Source organism: Branchiostoma lanceolatum, chromosome 1, assembly GCF_035083965.1.
Source record: "Branchiostoma lanceolatum isolate klBraLanc5 chromosome 1, klBraLanc5.hap2, whole genome shotgun sequence".
Lineage (NCBI taxonomy): Eukaryota > Metazoa > Chordata > Leptocardii > Amphioxiformes > Branchiostomatidae > Branchiostoma > Branchiostoma lanceolatum.
The window spans coordinates 7211837-7231745 of record NC_089722.1 but is presented as its reverse complement, the minus strand read 5'-3'; the positions used below and the strand labels follow the sequence as shown (position 1 = coordinate 7231745).

At 44.0% G+C, this 19909-nt stretch overlaps 1 protein-coding gene across 1 annotated transcript; it reads left to right on the top strand.

The window, feature by feature from the left end:
* The first annotated feature begins 391 nt into the window (after positions 1-391).
* Positions 392-16015, top strand: LOC136427222 (putative uncharacterized protein MYH16). The gene is made up of 8 exons (XM_066416045.1): positions 392-534; positions 857-1332; positions 4287-7213; positions 8364-8483; positions 8914-9018; positions 10383-10472; positions 11774-12154; positions 13934-16015. Exons 1-8 carry the CDS (start codon positions 407-409, stop codon positions 14909-14911), a joined length of 5205 nt encoding a protein of 1734 aa, XP_066272142.1. The 5' UTR covers positions 392-406; the 3' UTR covers positions 14912-16015.
* Positions 16016-19909: the final 3894 nt, after the last annotated feature.

Here is a 19909-nt window from a genome sequence, read left to right as displayed (position 1 = left end):
TAAATAAATGACAAAGTAGAAAGCCCGACAAAAATGCCTAAAACACGTCAAAAGCCAACCGGAACCCCTCCTCTGCTTGGAGATCAACACAACACATTATCGTTCTGGTTTATCGGCAACAAGATAGCAATCACTTCCACAATCCCCGACCCGTTCTATACGGTCAAATGCACACCATTAACAATCCTGAAGATCCGTCATTAAGAACAAGAACTCCTCAACACTGAACGGATACTCTAACACAAATCGCACACCGAAGTCCCATGAAGTTTAGGTCGCACGCATATCGTTCTTGATAAGTTATCTGTAACTTATGGTTTTAGAGAACACGAACCACCAATCGGAGTGGGGGTAACCTTCCTCGGTTCCTCGTCACAATTGGACATGGGAGTGGGTGTCGCTGTTTATGGGTAATCTGAGTGAAATCTCACAGAAGAAGTATTTTGGCCAAAGGCTACGGTACTGTCACTGCCACATTCCTCATTTCACTAGCTGCAACCTTCACAAAACTGTTGGCATCTCGTCAGGAAAAGGGTATGTGACGGTCCTGCATTTCCTATCATATTATATACAATGTAGATAATGTTAACGTTGTATTTTTGTTCTCAAGTAAACTGACATTTCATTAGAGTCGTTTGGGCGCAAATAATCCGAGAGATTTAAGAGTACTTTCACTAGATAACAGAATGCATGCCGAAAGGTTTGTTTACCAACATACTTACATGTAACAGAAGAGCGTACTTTCTATTCCTATTAGAACAATCAGTGTAGGTTTCATGTGGCAAAACATGATATCGAACACAAAGATACAATTCGGTGGTGACTTGAATGTTTCACACATATTTCTTTTCACCAGGCGTCCCAATATCGAAAAGGAAGAGTCTAGCTGTCATCTTGAAATGGCCAAGTTTGCTCCTCGAAAAAAGAACGACAACGTAAACGAGCTTAAGGCGATCGTCGCCGAGGTGGAAGCCCTGCAGAAGGAAAACGCGGAGTTACGGGCTCAGGTGGAAGAATTCACCCGCCAAGCCAGAGAGGCGATCGAAATCAAAGAGGGTGGGACCAAAGCCGACGAGGGAACGAAGGTGACCGGAGAGAGCGCTAAGGTGAACGACGGGGGCACGAAGGAAATCGACGAGGGGACGAAGGTGGCCGACAAAATCACGAAGATGACCGACGCTGAAGACGAAGAAAAACTTCAGGAGAAGGCCGATAGGATGACGGAAGAGAACAAACTGTTGAAGACTTTGCTACACGAGGGGTCTAACTTGGTAACAGACTTTAAGAAACTCCTACAGGAGAACAAACAGCTTAAGGATGGCATGAAGCGCTAAGGAGAGCCAGACCAGCATCACCATCATAGAATAACAGAATAGACGCGAGTGTTTAGATGGTATTAGAAGATGATTTAGAAAAAAAAAAGATATTTAGAAACATTCATACCTTATATTGATGATATTTCAGATTTTTGTATAACTATCGCAGCGTATACATTCATGACTGTAGCTTGAGGCCTTTAATCACTTTAGAAGTAAGCCGTTCATACAGTAAAATGCTTGATTTAACTAAGGATAACACTTTAATTTTAAGTATACTAACACCAATTATAGAAAATCTTAACATTTCGAATCGGTGAAATAAATTTATACTCTTTTGTGTAATGTTTAAATATTTGTCAAAAGTGTGTAATAAAATGTCAACCATATATTATATGATTATACCTGCAATGACAAGCACTTCTATCCACTCTGTGCACACAGGTGGTTAGGTTGAATTGTTATTCACATATTTCGCTCATAGAACATACTAGTACACGAGCGAAAAATAAACAGTTAGCAGGACATCATGGCGGCCTTGTCGCAAAACGATTTTTGTTTACATCGAGCGGGGTCAACTGTCGTAAAATGTCACCGACGTTAACGAGGGTTTGATGGGTGATGGGTGCGTCCTTGTCAGACCACTTAGGATTTTATCCTGGGTGGCGCAGAGCGATAATTTACAGCGAACGACATCTCAGAAGAGAAATGTTCTCTCAACAACAAGCAGTCTCATCAATCATGTACGCCGCCTGTCGCCCTTGGCTAAACATTGCACCCGTGGAATGCTGCCCTGCAGGCTGACGCCGTGCACGTATGTTGCAATCTGGTCACAACGTTCTGCGGTATCGTAACATTCCGCTTTCTACCCGCGCCCTTCCGCCGCGACATGACGAGAATGTTTAAAAAACTCTGTCAGGAGACAAATCTTTTCGTGTGGGAAGAGAGGGAGAAGATATGTCGCGCGTCTGCATGGCCAAATGCAGTCACCCGTACAAAGAGGCGGGTGTTGTTATCAGTCCTTTGTTCTCTGGAGCATCTCTCCACCCAGGTGACCACGCCACCGGGGGCTATGACACCCTCGGGGTCACGTGGGGTCAGAGGTCTAACAAAGGCAGTAAAGCCGGTTTGGGACGTGACAAGACATCTGAGGGGGAGACTTCTCCAGAAAAACAACGTTCAAAAGGTCACCACACTGTTACTTGTGACTGACATTTGGAAGTTCTGGAAATGAATACCAATTCGGAAAAAAAGACAAAGCAGTCATCCTTAACGAGTCCCCCCGTTAAAGGTCACAACGTATCTGAAATGTAGAGAAAAAGTGAATAAGCATATCTTCACAGTCTTAGTCTATGTGGGTATAATCAAATGACTGACATCTAGAGCAACATCACTCAGATCCACTTATGTTGATATTTGATAGTAGCCTAAAACTATTTTTACTTTCTACAATCATTCCTAAGCATCACTAGTTGTATCATCATCATGATAACAGATGAGAAGTTGCTTTATGTCCTTGGTTAAATAGAAGAACGCTTTAGTTTACTAGTCTCAATTGTCTCGAACCAGACAATTACAAGATACTAAGAATAAACATGCACCTTCCGGCTTGGCACTTCCTCTTCAGGACCCACAAGAACTGCCCTGAATACAAAATGACCCCCGAGAACGTGACTTGCCTTAATAAATTAGAAAACAGTGGCCTGTGTCTGTTGAAAAGGCCAGCTATGTTGTATAAAAGTTGGGAGTGGGGGAGGGGCGTGACGGGTATGTGGACGTCACAACCTAACCAGTTGGAATATTTTATGATTCACCTAATCTCGTTCGGGGTTCCTCCCTTAAAGTGGAGCTGCTGATTCGATCTATTAAGTTTCATCTTGATGCTTTCATCATCAAACCCTGTCACAAAATTAACTGTTATCCACACATCTCCTCATTCATTTTAAGTATAATCTGCCAGATTTTCATAACTTTGTCCAATCTGCTGGCATCTTGCAGATATCCATGACCTTATGGTCCCTCCCGACATGAAATAGTGGTGGATTTACAAAATTAGTTATCAAAATCAGGTATATTGCTATCAACCTGACAGAAGTATAACACAACTACATGTGCAAACCTACTTCACGTATAGTCAGTTGTATTGCACTATATGGTTCGTCGTAAGGGGGCGTAGCTATCGAAAACTGGCTCAACTGAAGTGCCCTTAATCGGCTCGCCATGTTTGTGTGGAAAGTGTGCATAATAATGATTTACCTGCGAAGTTGGTTACGGGGATAAAGGGTCCTGTTGTTGTTTGCATATTTATTGAAGGACCCGTATCATTAGCAGAGACAGGGAGAAGTGAAAGGAGGCAGAGTCTGGCCCCAGGGCGAGACTCAGTCGGGGTTTTCTTGTGTTATCTGACACCTTTTGTACCAAGATACAATCAACTTTTCGCTTTCAATAAACATTGGACGGTAAACAGAGCTCTATGTAACTTCCTGAAAGAAGTCACCGCCAGGAAAGAGTGACAGACGTTCAGAAGGGGTGAACATTTTCCTCCAGTCCAAGCCTGGGGGTTAAAATTCTCTTCTCCGAGACAGTATAGCCCCTGTGACCCCGGTCGCATTAAAACTAGACTCAAAGACAACTTAGTGTGCTCTCCTACACAATAAGAGCCCCTGTTTTCACAGTTTAGGCTAGATTATATTGGAATAGCGTATTGTGTGAGAATAGGGGCGGTGCCTATTGGATGTGATAAACCAAAAAATGACTTTGAAGCAATATGTACCCAGCCTATGCAGGTATGTGCCCACAAATTGATTATGTCGGTCGTTCTTTGTTCCTCAGTGGTTGGGCAACTTTCCTGCTTGTCGGGTCACAGGGCTTTAGTTGTAGCATGAGTGAAAGGTTGTCGCGTGGACCAATCACAACGGGCCTGTGACACAAAAGGTGAAAGCGGCTGTGATAAACAGCCTACAGACTGAGCCCATCCTGTTGTGATTTTAAGACGTGAAAAAACGTACGGGGAGAGGAGACGCTGCTTGACAGTAGTTAACGCCCGCTCTGGTAAGCTCCAGGCCGACTCCATGTCCCACTACGCCAGCCAGCTGAGGGGGGACGCCCAGGTCCCGGTCGGGACGAGGTACACCGTGCACAGCAGCAGGGTAAGCGGCAGCAGCCAGGCGGCTTCCGCTGCGGCGAGCAGCGCAAGCTACAGCGCGTCACGAGTGAAACACAGCAGCCATTACCATGGCGCCGCCGCCATGCATGGCGTGTCTAGCGCGAACGCCTACCATTACGAGACCGACCTCACGGATCGCTTCAACACCTACGCCGTCAAAGTGCGTCTCCTGGAGGACGACAACAGGAGGATCGGGATCCGCAACGAGGAACTGGAGATACTTATCAAGGAGCTGAGGACGAAGCTGACCGAACTCAGCCATTTAAACGGCATCATGTCCACCGAGCTGGAGTTCTATCGTGGCGAGAACGGGAAGCTCGCAAACGTCATCGAAACGCTGGAGCTGAGGAATTCCGGCTTACAGTCGCAGGTGAACGAGGCCATAGAGGCCGGCGAGCGGGCAAAGGCGAGGATCAACGAGCTGATGAGGCAGATGGAGACGATTTTTCACGAGAAGGAGCTCCTCGCCAGAGAACACGAGAGGAGTCAGGAAACAACAACCACCTCTTTTAAGTACGAGGAGTACAATCAGAAGATAACCATCCTTCACCAGACCATCAATGATCTGGAAAGTTCAATAAGGATTATGAAAGTCGACAACAAAGACCTGGAGAAAGCAGTCGGAAAGAAGAATAATGATATACAACTGCTAACCGCTGACAAGGTACGTCTAGAACACGAGCTTAGTCAATGGGCGTCAGACAAGAGGCGCCTACTTGAGCAGATCACCTCCCTGACGGAGAGCAAACGTCTGCTCGAGCTAGAGATCATCAAACTGAGAGAGGAATCTATGAACGCCAGCATCACCATACATCAAAGTTCAGAAAGTTTCTCCGCATCGCCATCAACTGACCTGAAGGACAGAGAGATAGAAGACCTGATGAACGAGTTGCAGAGGATGAGGGACATGAATGACAGCTTGAAGAAGGACATGACAACCATGGAGCTGAAGATGGAAGAAGCAGGGAGCAGAGACGCTGGTGGATTTGGAGTTGATCAGGGACAGGGAGGAGTGTCCATTGAAGACGTCCAGAGGAAGGACAGGGATCTGGACAACGCCAGAGACGAACTAGCAAGGTTGAAGGCAGAGTTGGACAAGGCTAACACAGACAACATGAGGATACAAGGAGACATGGGGAAGCTGAAGATGCAGCTGGATTCCACACAGAAGGAGATGCAGCATGCCCAACAAGATGCCAGATCAGCAGCCCAGAAAGAAGGAGGGGAAGCTAAGAGACTCCAAGGGGAGCTGGATCGGCTACGTGCCCAACTGGAGGCAAAGGATAGGGAGGCTAAGGCCTTAAAGGATAAGGTAGACGGCCTCAATAACGAAAAGAGAAATCTTCAACACAAGCTGGAGGACACGGAGAGAGAGGCAGGAAAGCAGAGGAAACAGATGGATGATTTGAAGAGACAGAAGGAGAGAAGTGCAAGCCAAAGTGCAGAAGGAGAGAAGATGAAGCAAGAGAACAGGGAGCTGTCACTGAAGATGAGCAGGTTTGAGTCACGGATAGGGGAACTCCAGTCTGAGCTGGATATCGCCCTGAGGAAGATTGAAGAATTGGCTCGAGAGAACGAAACACTGGACGCCGACAATGCAAACCTGAAGTCAGAGAGAGATCTGCTGAAGAATCGCCTAGGTGACAAGGAAAGCGAGCTGGACGACGCTCTAGATGAGTTGGCGAGGCTACGAAAGGAGAGGCTGGAGTTTGAGACGATGACGAAGGAAGTCAGCCATACAGAGGTCACGTTTCAAGGCAAGGTACAAGACTTGGAAGATCAGCTGGCCACTCTTCAGAGGAGGCTGAAAGACGCTCAGGCAGACAACGAAGCCAAGGACAGGGAGCTGAGAGAAACACAGATGGATCTTGAGAGTGCTGAACGCAAAATGACCATTGTAATGGAGGAGAAGAAGAGACTAGAGAGCGACTCAGACAGTATAAAAGACGCAGGAAAAGGTATGGAAGACAAGTGCTTCACACTAGAGAGCAGGTGCACCTCCTTACAGGCTGAGCTAGATGCACTCAGGAAGCAGCTTCAAGACAAAGACGACGCTCTCAAGGAAGCAGAGGACGAAAGGGCGAGACTAGAGATAGAGAAAGGGGACATAGAGAATAGGATGCACGGAATGGAAGGAGAAATGAAGAAGATTAAGGTTGACCTAGACAGCGCTAGGGGGCAAGTGGAGCAGTTGTCAGGACCAATGCAGGAACAGCAGTCATCACTCAGCAAAGTCGAGCAGAAAAACGTCCAGCTCCAGAAGAAGATCGTCACCTTGGAGACCGAAAATGGCAAACTCAAAGACCAGCTGGCTGGAAAGACCAAGGCCCTACAAGACATGAAGAACAAGATGGACAAGCTCGGAAAAGAACGAGACGAGCTCCGAACCCAGCTGAGGGGATTGGAGAAGAAGACCAAGGAGCAAGAAAACCAGATCGTTTCCATGACGACAAAAATCACAACCCTGGAAAAACAGATCACGGTTCTACAGGAACAGATCATAGTTCTGAAAGAATCGTCAGTAAAAGTCACAGAATACGAGAGGAAGATCACCATCATCGAGCGGGACCTCTCCGTCAAGGTCACCTCGGAGAAAGAACTGAGGTCAGAGGTCACAGAGTTGAAGAAGACGGTCAAGGAGCTGACCAAGACAAGGGACACCCTGGAGAGGACCCGGAAGCAGCTGACGGTCAAGGTGGAGAAATTAGAGATCACCATTAAGCAGCTGGAGGTAGGTTCACAAACCTTTCTCTCTCTTTCAAGGCATGGTAAATGGTGTAAAAAATAATAATGCACTACGTTTACTTATTCTGTACAGGTAGATGTGTTTATACATGCTGTCCATGTCGGAAAAAGTTAACAAACTATTTGTGCGAACATGTGCAGTACAGCTTGAATGTAACTAAATACACGACGTGCTCCTAAAGTTTGGCAAAAAAATGCATGTCAATATTGTACCCTGTACGAATAGCGCAACAGTAATCAACGTCTTTACAAGCGGTATCATTTTATCATTTAACTGCTTATAAATCGGGAAATGGCCGGAGATGCAATTTTCATGAGAAGAAAGATCCAAATGCGTGCTTGAATTATGCCAGCAACAATTTAGTGTTACATTCGTGAATGACTTTTAGTCTAAATGAAGCCTGAGGAGGGGGCGGGTTTTCATATAACAGGATTTTTATGTTCGGAGTCCATTAGAAACTTGAGTGACCTTAGAATAATTCACTTGTTGAGTGCAGAAAATGCTGGTGTCTGTTGCACCCTAAAGAAGACTCTTCCATTATATTCTTCTGTCAATCTGTGCCCTACCCCCACATAATATGTGCTCGTGTCTTTTCGTACCATCCCGTTTTCGTTGGAGTAAATCAGAATATGACATTTTTGTATGAATATACATTGCATGCAACGTTGATAATGTAGTATTATTCGCAAAAGCTTACTTCCGGTATGCGTGGGCCAAGTCTAAGGTGGAGGGGGGCATCGTCATATCCGGTATTTCAGGCATGCAAAATATTCGTTTTCTGGTCGGAACAGAATGTCACAACATACCAGTTTAGTCAAGCAATAACAATCAGACTTTGAAAACGCCCACTGAACAAGCTCTACCCCACTGTACATTTGCAACAGTGACTGAACAAAGTCGCACTTAATTCCCAAATAACAATGTATTAGTTTTTGTACCGATCGATGTGTATAAACATTCCCTTTCTTTTGAAACAACGTTATATTTGTTCATGATGATATTTATCAACTTAGAGGAATACACACATGTGCAGTAATAGCACCGGCTATAAACTATTCGGAACTTTGAAATATATGAAGATTTGTTCCGTCAAAATATGTGATTTGCTTACCTGGCGTTTCCTTCCATATCACAGGTAAAAGTAAACGAAGGAGAGGAGGCCATTGTTAGGGTGCAGAGCTTCACCTTAAAGACATCACACCTGGAGAAACAAGTCGAGATGTGCAGGGTCAAGCTAGAAGGATCTTCAAAGGAGGTGAGTGGTACAACTGCCACTTTCATTTCACAATCGCATCATTAATGTAAAGTTTATTTGCAAGTTCATGTCCGAGAGCTAATTGCAACAGGAGACAATTTATAGCAAAAGTATACATAAAGTGCAAGTTAACAATGGTGACAAATGGAACAAGTGGTTATTTTAATGTAAGCTTTTTGGGTTTGACTTGGAAGACGAAGCTTCTCACTTCTTTCATTTCATTGTGAATTGTTAAGATATGTATTTGAGAGTATGGTTAATATTCTTTAAATGTGCTCTTACATAAACACAATTTAAACTGACACAGACAAGAACCTCATTCGTGCAGGAAACATGACACTGAGATGTGTAGCATAAGGGGTATTATGTTTCACATTGATGTCTGTTGAGAATCGAGTTTCATCTCGTTGTTTCTCGCGATATTTCGCAGATAAAGGAACTGGAGAACGAGATCGAGAGGTTGATGGAGGAGAACAGGGAGATGAAGAGGACCATCATCCGTCTGGGCGATCAGGACCAATACAACCTCGAACAAGTAAGTTTTGAAGCACTGCGCAGCTTATAAAGGAGATGGTGAGGTGGGGAATTGAGATTCAATCAGTATAGTAGATAAAGGACCCCAATCGGTTGTGTATCTACAAGTATAGTGACGCTTTGGCTTGATTTGGACATTTTCTGGATGCTTTTGTTGACTCGTTATGATGGTATATGAAGCAGACGGTCCAACCGCCACGCGGATTAAAACGCTTGAGTCCGTAGGAATGTCAGGTCGACCTAGCAGTAAACCAAGCATGACAAACAAGCAAGGGCATCAAGAACACTGAGCAGACTACTTTAGAAACGTTCGAAGGGTTGACTATTTTGGCCCCAGGACAAATAAAAACACAAAGGGGGCGGGGTGGGGTCCAGCAACAAACAACAACGACGGTACTGATATTTTTCAATTCAACCTTATGAAAAGGCTAAACTTATTGCTAATGATGACTATTTTCTATTGAACACATAGATTTCAGTTCCTCCGTGCACGAAAGTAGTATAGTAGAAACGTAATTCAAATCAAACATCTAGAGGGACAGAAGTGAAATCTAGGCACGCACATGATTATAAGGACCAGTTTGAACCGGCAAGGGTATTAGGGTTGTTAGGGAATGACACGAAAACAACGTTTTGGGTAAAGACCTGTACATAATCACATTACCGAGACGTTGTCAATACCACCATTGTGATCCAACCCTTGCTCATTATGGCCATTAGGCGTACCTTAAATTTGATTGACATGTGTAGTGTTAACCCGCCTGCAGGCCCACTTTCTCACATAACTACAGCAATCTTCTCCATTTGACTGCAGCTCTTCTTCTTTGTGTAAATGAAATTGTGGATTCCACGGAAAGCTGACAAAAGAGGTTCCACCATTGTACAAATACCTTAATGATGCAACGATAAATCAAGATAAACCAATCTTAAACATTGGGTGTGTACAAACCTACACCACATACAGACATGTTTAGCATTAAATTTTGTACAAACATATCCGCCAGTTCCTTTACTTTTCCTTGCATAAGAGGCTAGTTTGGAGCTTCTTACAATACCAAAACACAAATGGACTTTTCTGTTTATATCTATATTTAACGTTACCTATTTGGGAAAGCTCTAAATTATACCCTCAAGATATACACACGGTATTGTTGCAAACACTACTCCGCCCATCTCATAATTGAGAAAGTTGTAGAAATGTGGTTTTATGAATGTCAGAAATATATAAGATTCAGGTCTATGGCACTATGTCGACGAAACCATGGGATGCACAAATGTACACTGCACATAGTTACATAAAGGACATTGCATCATGTCCTTGGTTACATCATGAGTCTTTGATAACTATTCCGTTGTCGTCTACAGGCTATAAGGCAAATTGACGACCTGTCCGGCCGAATCGACAACCAGCAAATTGATGACGTCAGAAAGATGGTGGCATCAAAAGACATGCAGGTATGACATCTGACCTCCAGTGCATCAAGATTCCGTTGGCATGATATAGATATGGTATACAGAATCGTCTGCATGTATTTAATGGATACCTAATATCTTTGTTCACATCACGACATGCAGAACAACGGCATATGTTCTAATCTTAATACCAATCCAGAAGATGTACTTAAATGCTCGTTGTATGACGCTGTTTAGCCACAAGTACATACGCTTGTAATGTAATGAATCATCATCATGCTACGGAAAAAAAGCAAGAGAGCTCTTATGAATAATAATATGTAGTTATCGTAGCGAATGCCTGCATTACCATATATGGCCAGTGGTAGATATTTTTATTGGCTTCTTTGCTGCAACAAATACACTACCAACAAAACCGGTTCTGGCACGTTAGTCTTCGTTACCTCTCATGAGATCACCCCCCCCCCCCCCCCCAATTTCTGGTCAATGTTGCCCCATCCTCCAGCCCATTCTCCTACACGGAGCCTCGCCCGCGGCCTACACAATATACCCCTGCTAACCGGACCGAGATGTCTAATTCTGTGGCCTCTAACCAGCTGTCAGCCAATCAGAGAATTGCCGATTGGCTGACAGCCGGACACAGGCCACGCACACAAAAGTGGAAATCTTGTCCCGGTTAAGCAGAGCCTCTCCCTCATTCCATGCTGTATTATATACGCCGCTGGCGAGGCTCTGTGTAGGAGAATACGTCAACCCCTGACTACATCTATGTACCTCTTTATACTCCCAGGTGAAGGCTCTCACTGCCCAGATCGAAGTTTTAATGGAAGAAAACAGACGTCTTGAGGCTTCGGTTCTATCCTTCCGTGACGGTTCTAGCACTCCTCCTGGCTCAACAACACAAAACGGGCCGTCAAGTCCATCCCTGCTTGACCTTGATTCTTAGCTCTTCTCTTCTAAGCTACGCTCTGTTCCTTTCCTTTCAGTAGATGCAGGCAGAGTAGACTAGACCATCTGCTTTATCTGTAACCACCACGAATTCTTTTCTGTTGTAGAGTCCATAGAATAGATCACCATTCCACAGCATAACATTTTGAAAACATTTGTGTCCCATATCGTTTCTTTTTAAGTTTGATTGAAAAATCACCGCATAGATTAGATTTCATTTTTTACGCTCTTCTATGCTGTAGGCAAGGAACAGGAATTTGTGTTTGGCTAATAATGCACTACTAGTGTCTACTAGTATTTTGGCGACGCCTCAGGGGCTGAGCCTGTCTTTTTTAATTTGTAGTGATTTTGCTGCACCTGCATGCTAACCTTCTGCTTGTCGGCCTGTCGCGTAGGTGAGGCAGCTCGGGGAGCAGATCAAGGTGCTCATGGAGGAGAACTCTCGGCTAGAGACAGCTTTAATCACCGCGAACACCACCACACATACAACCACCACCATCCTTCAGAACGGTGGTATGTCTTCCCAAGAGTCTAGCGTTGGGAAGTGGTCAGGGGGGAACACTGCCATTTCAGGGGGGACCATGAACTTCACGACACAACAGCATGGTGGATCGACGACATTTTCACAACATGGCGGATCAATGAGTCAGCACAGCGTGACGTCTCATCAGAAGCAATCGACCAATGAGATGCACGGTGGAGTGGTGACGCATGGACATCACGTGACACATCTACAACAGGGGAAAGCAGTGTCAAGCTCCACCATGGCAGGACAGGTGGGATTTACCTCAGTACGGTCAGAAGCGTTTGATAAGGCTGAAAAGCATGCAACAGTGGTTTCAGGGGCCTTTGAGCAAGCGGGGCTGCATAGTGTAACGGTGTCAGCTGCAGGAGAAATGCAAAGTAAAACGCAAGCAAGCATGGTGTCAGGAAGCACTTTTGCCGCAGAAACTGTCCTTGACAATTCTCATAAAACAACAACTTCCACTGTTACTCTATCCAAGGATGTTGAGAGTGCCGATGGCAACGTCGGTATGGCCTCTCTGTCGCATGATGCAAAAGTATCTCATTTAAAGGTTGACACATCTTCCGTCAATATAGTGACAGGCACTGCTACAGAATACGTTACTACAGTCACCAAGTCTTCTGAGTCGTCTGAAAGCGTAGGTGCATCACAGGAAGCAGTTGAGCATAGCTTTAGCTCTACAGTAAACACAAAGCATGGCGCTACAATAACAGAGAACATAACTTCTGTGACAGGCACATCAGCTTCAACGGAATCTAATATAGAAGGAGTTGCCACAGTCACCAACATTTCCAAATCTGAAGCGTCTTCTGAAAGTAACATTATGTCTACATCAGGCGAAAATATCACTTCCGCAGTTACAACATCGGTAGACAATATTAAGCAATCAGAGTCAGGTTCAAGTACAGAATCCGTCACCATAGTTACAAAGTCTTCAGAAACTACTGACGAGGCATTGAAAGCATCAGGTGTCCTGACAGAAAATGTAACCGTTGTTCTAAATGAAACAGATGTAGGTGGCATGCGCCTAGTTACTGTGGAGTCAGGCACAACCTCCACGAACGTTGATAAAGGCACAGAAGATTCAAAGAAGTCTAGTGTTTTGTCCTCAAATGTAGTTACAAAAGAGGTCACAATGGAAGCTCATGTTTCAGAATCCACCACAAATCAGGTCAACGTGATGACAGGAACATCGGTGACGTCAGTAGTAGAGTCAGAGCAAGCAACTACGTTGTCAGAAAAGTCAGAGATAGTTGCTGGTAATGTTGTCACGGTATCCAAATCATCAGTAGTAGGAAGTGAGCAGGTTGGTATTTCATCAGCCGTTAACACAGGAAGCGTCCTGGGATCACAAGTGTCGTCTGGTACCCTAACTTTGTCCAAATCAGTGGAAATTGGAGGTAGTACCGTGTTGTCTGACGAATCAAGTATAGTGACGCAGAAGGTAGTTGTGGTGACTGAATCAAGTGTAGGCAATGATGACCAAGTCACCGCAGGGTTGAACTCGGTAACTTCAGTTGGCTCAGGGTCCAAGTCAGAGTCAGTCGTTGAGTCTAAGACAGAGTCAGTCGTTGAGTCTAAGTCAGAGTCAGTCGTTGAGTCTAAGTCAGAGTCAGTCGTTGAGTCTAAGTCAGAGTCAGTCGTTGAGTCTAAGTCAGAGTCAGTTGTTTTGTCGTCAGACACAGTGTCAGTGACTGGTGGGGTAGAAATGACAGCAAAGGTAGCAGAAGGTATGACCATCTCAGAACAGGTTGGTGTGGCAACAGAAGCATCGGTGGCCGTAGTTTCGCAAACTGTAGCGGTGTCAGAAACACAAATAGAAAATTCTACTGTGGTAACAGCAGTATCAAGCACCCATGAGGTTGCGTCATCTTCAGAAGTGACAGATTCTATGCAAGCTTCTATGGTGTCGGGGACAGCAATGCTTTCTAAAGCGGTGGCATCAATCTCTTCTTCGGCTGAAGCGGTAGAGGGCTCATCAGGATCGTCACAGAACATTGTTATTAACGACTTCGTTACCAACGCGCAGACGGTGACAGCTGGTCAGATGCACACCACCACTGTTATGGATGGAACAGCGACATCATCAAGAACCGCTGAAAAAATCGTGGTCAACGTGCCGACCAGCAAGAGCGTCGTGGTACACGGAGCAGGGGCCCTGGCAGCTGGGAAGAAGATCAAAGTCAATGTGCCACATGCACAAAGCGTGGCGGTCCCCAATACGTCTGGCGGTGGTCAAACCATCAATGTCAACGTACCCATGGCCACTAATCAAACCGCCACGACTCTCGAGGCACAGAAGATCATGGTGAACGTTCCCATGGCAACAACGCACACGACTCACACCTCGTCAAGCGAGAAGATCATGGTGAACGTTCCCATGGCAACAACGCACACGACTCACACCACGTCAAGCGAGAAGATCATGGTGAACGTTCCCATGCCAACCGTCACGACTCAGGAGTTCCACGTGAACGTCCCCATGGCAACTACCCAGACCGTTACGACTCACACAGGTTCTGATCAGAACATCATGGTGAACGTTCCTATGGCAACATCGCACACGACTCACACCACGTCAAGTGAGAAGATCATGGTAAACGTTCCTATGCCAACCGTCACGACTCAGGAGTTCCACGTGAAGATGAACGCTTCTGGAGGAGGGACCCAGACCACAACAGGCGGCGCGCACATGGCGATGGCTGGAGGTCGCGCGTCAGGATCAACAGGGCAAAGCGTCACCGTCCAGGGAGGACACATGGTCACAGGAGCAGCGGAGAAGATCATGGTCAACGTGCCAATGCCAGGAGGATCGGAATCACAAACCGTTACAGTACATGGAGGAGCAAGCCAGGCAACCAATGAGAAAATCATGGTCAACGTACCTACATCAGCGATAAACACCGAGGCCAGCGGCGCACAGAAGATCATGGTCAACGTACCAGTCCCCCAGACCGTAACGGTGTCACCGACAGTTACAGTTAATGTTCCTGTCACCAAAAGCTGATGAAAAATAGACCCCTATAGCTAGTGAGTTGGTGATATCGAATATAAAGCAATTGCATGGAGTTAGCCTATTTAAGACACTATTCGGAGCGAGGTGTAAGTTGAAGAAAAGACTAGAAAGCAGATATGAAAGCAAACAGAAAAAGAAGAAGAAAAAAAGCAGGATGACATGCCTTAATCTTGCCCTATTATGGTGCCATGGTGGCTTCGGTCAGGTCCGATCAAAATGTGATATCTTGAGCTTGTTTCAGAGCCTGTTTCAAAATAAATCCGATATGGCCTTTTTACCGACAAATTTACGACATAACCTAGCTGCAATTAGCCAAGTGAGCAATGGGTGCTTATTTTGTGGGGCTTATCCTTTAATTAGCCTGTCATAAAGAGAAAGGTTTATGCTTTAACAATTGTATGTTGTAGGCATTAAGGTAGTTTGAAATAAGAAGATTCGTTAAGAGTGCAGTGCAGGAGGGGATATGGAAAGTAACTTGTGCCTACAGGACGAGATGACTCCAATGGGTAAAGGACAATAGTGTTAAAGTATTAAGGAATAAAATACTAACCCATCCCATTATATCTATTCCATATCATACAAAGTTGATATCTCGATTTGGCCATTGATACCCAGATATGAGCAGTCTGAAATGTGTCATAGATCGTTGCCATTGCCACTACCATTGCCATGTATCAGTTTTTTCTGTAAGAGCACCTATTCCTTACTGCGTATATAAAAAAATTCCATAGACTATGTGTAATCTGCTGGAGACATACTGGAGATAAATTTGAAAATTTGTACTGATGGAAATATCATAGAGGGTGTTGGACGGTCCGTATTGTTATCTGCGGTTGTGTTGTAGGATGGTGGTTTGTAGGAGTTTATTTCACAATAGTCAATATTCACATAAGGAAATCTCTTCTGAACTGCAATAAATATTCAGTATTACACGCATTATCTGTTCACATAATAAGGTGACCACTGGCAAAGCTTACACCTATAAGCTTAAGAACCACCTAGTTTTGTTAATGCCGACACGACTGTCTAGAACAGTGACTGTTTTAAGTTGTTTTCCCAGTATCAACGAATACAAACTATTGTGTATTTATTGAACTGTTGTCTATTTGTCTGTCTGTCTATCTGTCATTAAGGGAAAGTAAGTTACAGGGATTTTTCTTTATTTTCTTTTAATACACATAAGCTCTTTAGGCTTTATTCTTTGTTCACTGAACTAAATATTCAGCTGATAAAATATTGATGACCAAAATATGTTTGGTGTGACCTTTAAAAGTGTAACCCAGATGACACACGCCAATCAAAATGAATGTCCCGGATCGTTTTTGATATCTGCTGTGGCCAATTCACGAGAGGAGGACTGCTCGACCCTGCTGTCCTCCTTTGTAGGCTTCCGGGGCGGCGGTGGCGTTTCTTTCTGGGGTGAGGGGCGCTGATTCGCGATTTTGAACACATCGAGGCCAGGTTCTTTTGCTGGAGAAATCATATTGTCCCTCCTCTACGGGCGGCAATATGATTTCTCCAGAATAAAATAACCTGGCCTCGATGTGTTGAAAATTGCGAAATCATATTGTCCCTCCTCTACGGGCGGCAATATGATTTCTCCAGAATAAAATAACCTGGCCTCGATGTGTTGAAAATTGCGAATCGCCCCCCCCCCCCCAAAAAAAAACAAACAAATGAACGCCGGCGCCGCCAGGAGGGCTTGGAAAGGAGGCTCGACCCTGCGACCTTTACTGTCTGTGGGCGACTGAAACCAGTTCTGCCAGTAGTCCACCCATCTGTTAATCCGTCTGATAACAGGGGACTAACGACTTTTGACACAAGAACAAAGAAACATTTAGACCTAGTCTCTAAGGATCTATATCAGATCCAAATATGTTAGGGGTACTTACGCACAAGAAGGCATTGCCGTCGTGGCTTTGCCTAAAATATATATTTAGGTTTCTCTAAGACCATTCTAAAATGGTGTTTTAACGTTTGGACTGAGGTCAGAGGCCGCTTGTAGCCCAACAAAAACATAGTCGTCCATATCTATGAAACTATTAGGACGTCATCACACGATATATTTTGTCAACCATCCAAATAATATTATCAAAGTCTTTGCATATTCACGTACATAAGCTGAAACGAGTTTGGTAATAAATGTTATGCTGTCCTATGAGAAGGCCCTCCGGACATAATGAAAGAACGACGATGACAAAAAAAGCACAGATCCAGGTAATCCAGGTGTCCCTTTGTATATAAAATTCACCCACTTAAGTGGAACTTAATGACATATCCCGTCCTCTCTTTGTTGACTGACTTATATCCAAACGTTCCCATGGGAAGAGAAGCAAGACTTCTCTGTCACATTTTTCACGATGCCAACAATGGCATTTTGCCACGCCTTTCACTGATAAACATCCTTCAGGCCAATTTCAAAACAACTCGTTACAGACGTAACCAATTGCCTATCCATATAAAATAAAATAAGCCTGAAGCATGAATGTGTTCAATTCAATGTTTGCATATAAAGAAAATTTAAAAAAATAAAACAATATCTACACACAATGTACCACACATTTCTGTGGGAAACAAATGCTATCAGTTCTGTTAAGACAAGATATCTCTTATGTAAAATCCATATAAAATCTACATGAACAATTTGAAGGACAACATTAATAAAATTGATTCCAATCAGTGTTGGACGCCATTTTTTTTAACAGTGGGCTTAGCAATTGCAACCGCAAAACGGGCTTCTAATTTGCCATATATGGATATAACACGACATCGTTGTTGAAGACGTACTTTGCCTTGGAAATGGAACCAACCCTCTCAACAATGTGAAGAATTCAAACGTCAGAGTCGCACATGGGGTTGGGCAGTGACGTGCCGGTGACGTAGGCACCTTCAAGGCCACTCCTACAGGCGGCGCTTTTGAAGCTCTTTGTGAGAGAGGGATGGTCGCTAGCTAACACCTGGCTCGAGAATGTATTATGAGTCATCTCTACTCGTCATAGCGGCACGAACTATCCACTTAGTTTTAGATGATTAAAGGTCAATGATAATGATTTAGAAATAACTTTATAACATTCATCGGTGAAGTTAAAACAGTTCCAATGCAGAATTCGTAGTTCAGACGCAGAAGCCAATTTCTCTTGGGGGTGAAAAATCCAGCTCCAGAAAATTATCCTTTTCATATTATCTAGATACCTATTCCACTTATCAGCTTGCTGAGCAATCTTCCCTTTTCACTGTCTACCCTAAGTACACCTTTGTAGTTTTTTACGATACTTCACCCCTCCTCAAATCCTTCAAAATACTTGACAAGCCACAGGCCTGACTTTAATAGCCAGCATATCAGCTTGTCCCTCCAGCGTTTTCAACCCAACGCGTACACACAAAACCTCGCTTAGCCAACCCATGCAACACAGATGCGGGATCCCCGGACCCACTTAGCTCGTAATTACAGGACTTAGTCACGCGGGATGTAGAAGGGGGTAATCTTCATTCTTTTGACGAAGCCAGGTGCAAACCTTGTTTAGGCTTTCGCCGAAGCGAGACAGGCAAATTGATAATTCAGGGTTATTTTCTCGAAAGCTCTCGACCTAGTCTCTGCTCTGTTTATTTGGCAACTTCCCGAAGAATGTACGCAAGAACTCAGTAGACCGGTCAACACACAAAGGTTACAGCAAAATGACACAGTATCTAATGACTTCGGCGAAGTCGACGCCCCTTGGGCGGTGTTTTCCCGCCTTTTTCTTTGTCCAAAATGTCAGACGACGCGGCTCTCCCTCGTGTTTGCGTGAGAAATTCGCGCCTCCTGTAACTTGTAAGGACGATTTATGTCTGTGGCGATTGTATCAGGCATACACTGTTCAGTACCACTCTACAAGGACGTTCACTCGCACCGTTGACTTGAAGCAAGGAGGTTAAAAAAACAGATGTTGGTTGTAGCCCATGCTACATATGGGCACGTTACGTAGTACTGACGTACACTGCAGCTGACAATCTTATGTATCACAGACGATAATGTCTAATTGTGTGAAAAATAGAAATAACAAAGTACTTATCCCGCTAAACGGTGTGGATATAATTTATAGTGAGGTGGGAACTTTCTGGTGTACTTTCTCCCCCTTCCCTTTCCTCAAAACAACGTACCACAACTTAAAACCCGGTCTGCTCACAACTATATAGATATATAGATCATGACATTGGCTATTCCTGCTATAAAGGTGGAGCATACAATCTGTACATGATTGACACTTATTGCCATAGCAACGTGAAATTGTTCAGCAAACAGATGATCAAAAGATTTAAAAAAAGAAATATGACACAAGTTCACATGGCATTTTGCCCTTATGTATGTTCATGTCATAAATATTTCATCACTCGAAAAAGCTATGTTTACAAAACCAGCTGTACAGTGTAAAAAGGGACCTCGTGACATAAAGAATGTATGCAGGCATTATTAGAACCGGTTTGAAAGTCCACTTTTATGTGAAAATACCTCCTGGGAATTTATATCTAGGTTAGTTATTGTAATATTTATGATGTTATGTATTATGTATCATGTTTGTATAAATGTAGCATTGTTCTTACTGTTAGTCCAACTTCTTCTCTTCCCCACAAACAAATCACTCATCATGGAAAAAAGTCATCTTCTCTTGATTTTATAACCAATCAAACAGGGCCGTCACACCACTCTTTATTTCTATAGTAAGTTTAAAGTTGGTAAAATTGTTTGTATACATTATCCTATGTACTTCAATATGTCAATATGCACTATGCATGTGCTATTAGAACCCATTGAGAGAGATTCCCGGTATAGAAGATGATAAATATGACACTTAAAATGAATTACTCAAAATATTTCAAAAATATAGAAAAAATACTCTTATATTTATTTTACCTCTAAAATATGATCCAGGCATGTGGCAAGGTTTCATCCCTTCTTTCCAAGGTCAAGACCCGCAAATGTCTTCATCACATATTCAGCTATACTCTTTA

What these genes read in the sequence shown, in the direction of transcription:
- LOC136427222 (XM_066416045.1), top strand. Translation starts at nt 407, where the DNA reads ATGGGTAATCTGAGTGAAATCTCACAGAAGAAGTATTTTGGCCAAAGG. An exon ending in TAAGGATGGCATGAAGCGCT is followed by an intron (nt 1,333 to 4,286) that starts AAGGAGAGCCAG and finishes CTACAGACTGAG; the next exon opens with CCCATCCTGTTGTGATTTTA. An exon ending in TGGCATCAAAAGACATGCAG is followed by an intron (nt 10,473 to 11,773) that starts GTATGACATCTG and finishes CCTGTCGCGTAG; the next exon opens with GTGAGGCAGCTCGGGGAGCA.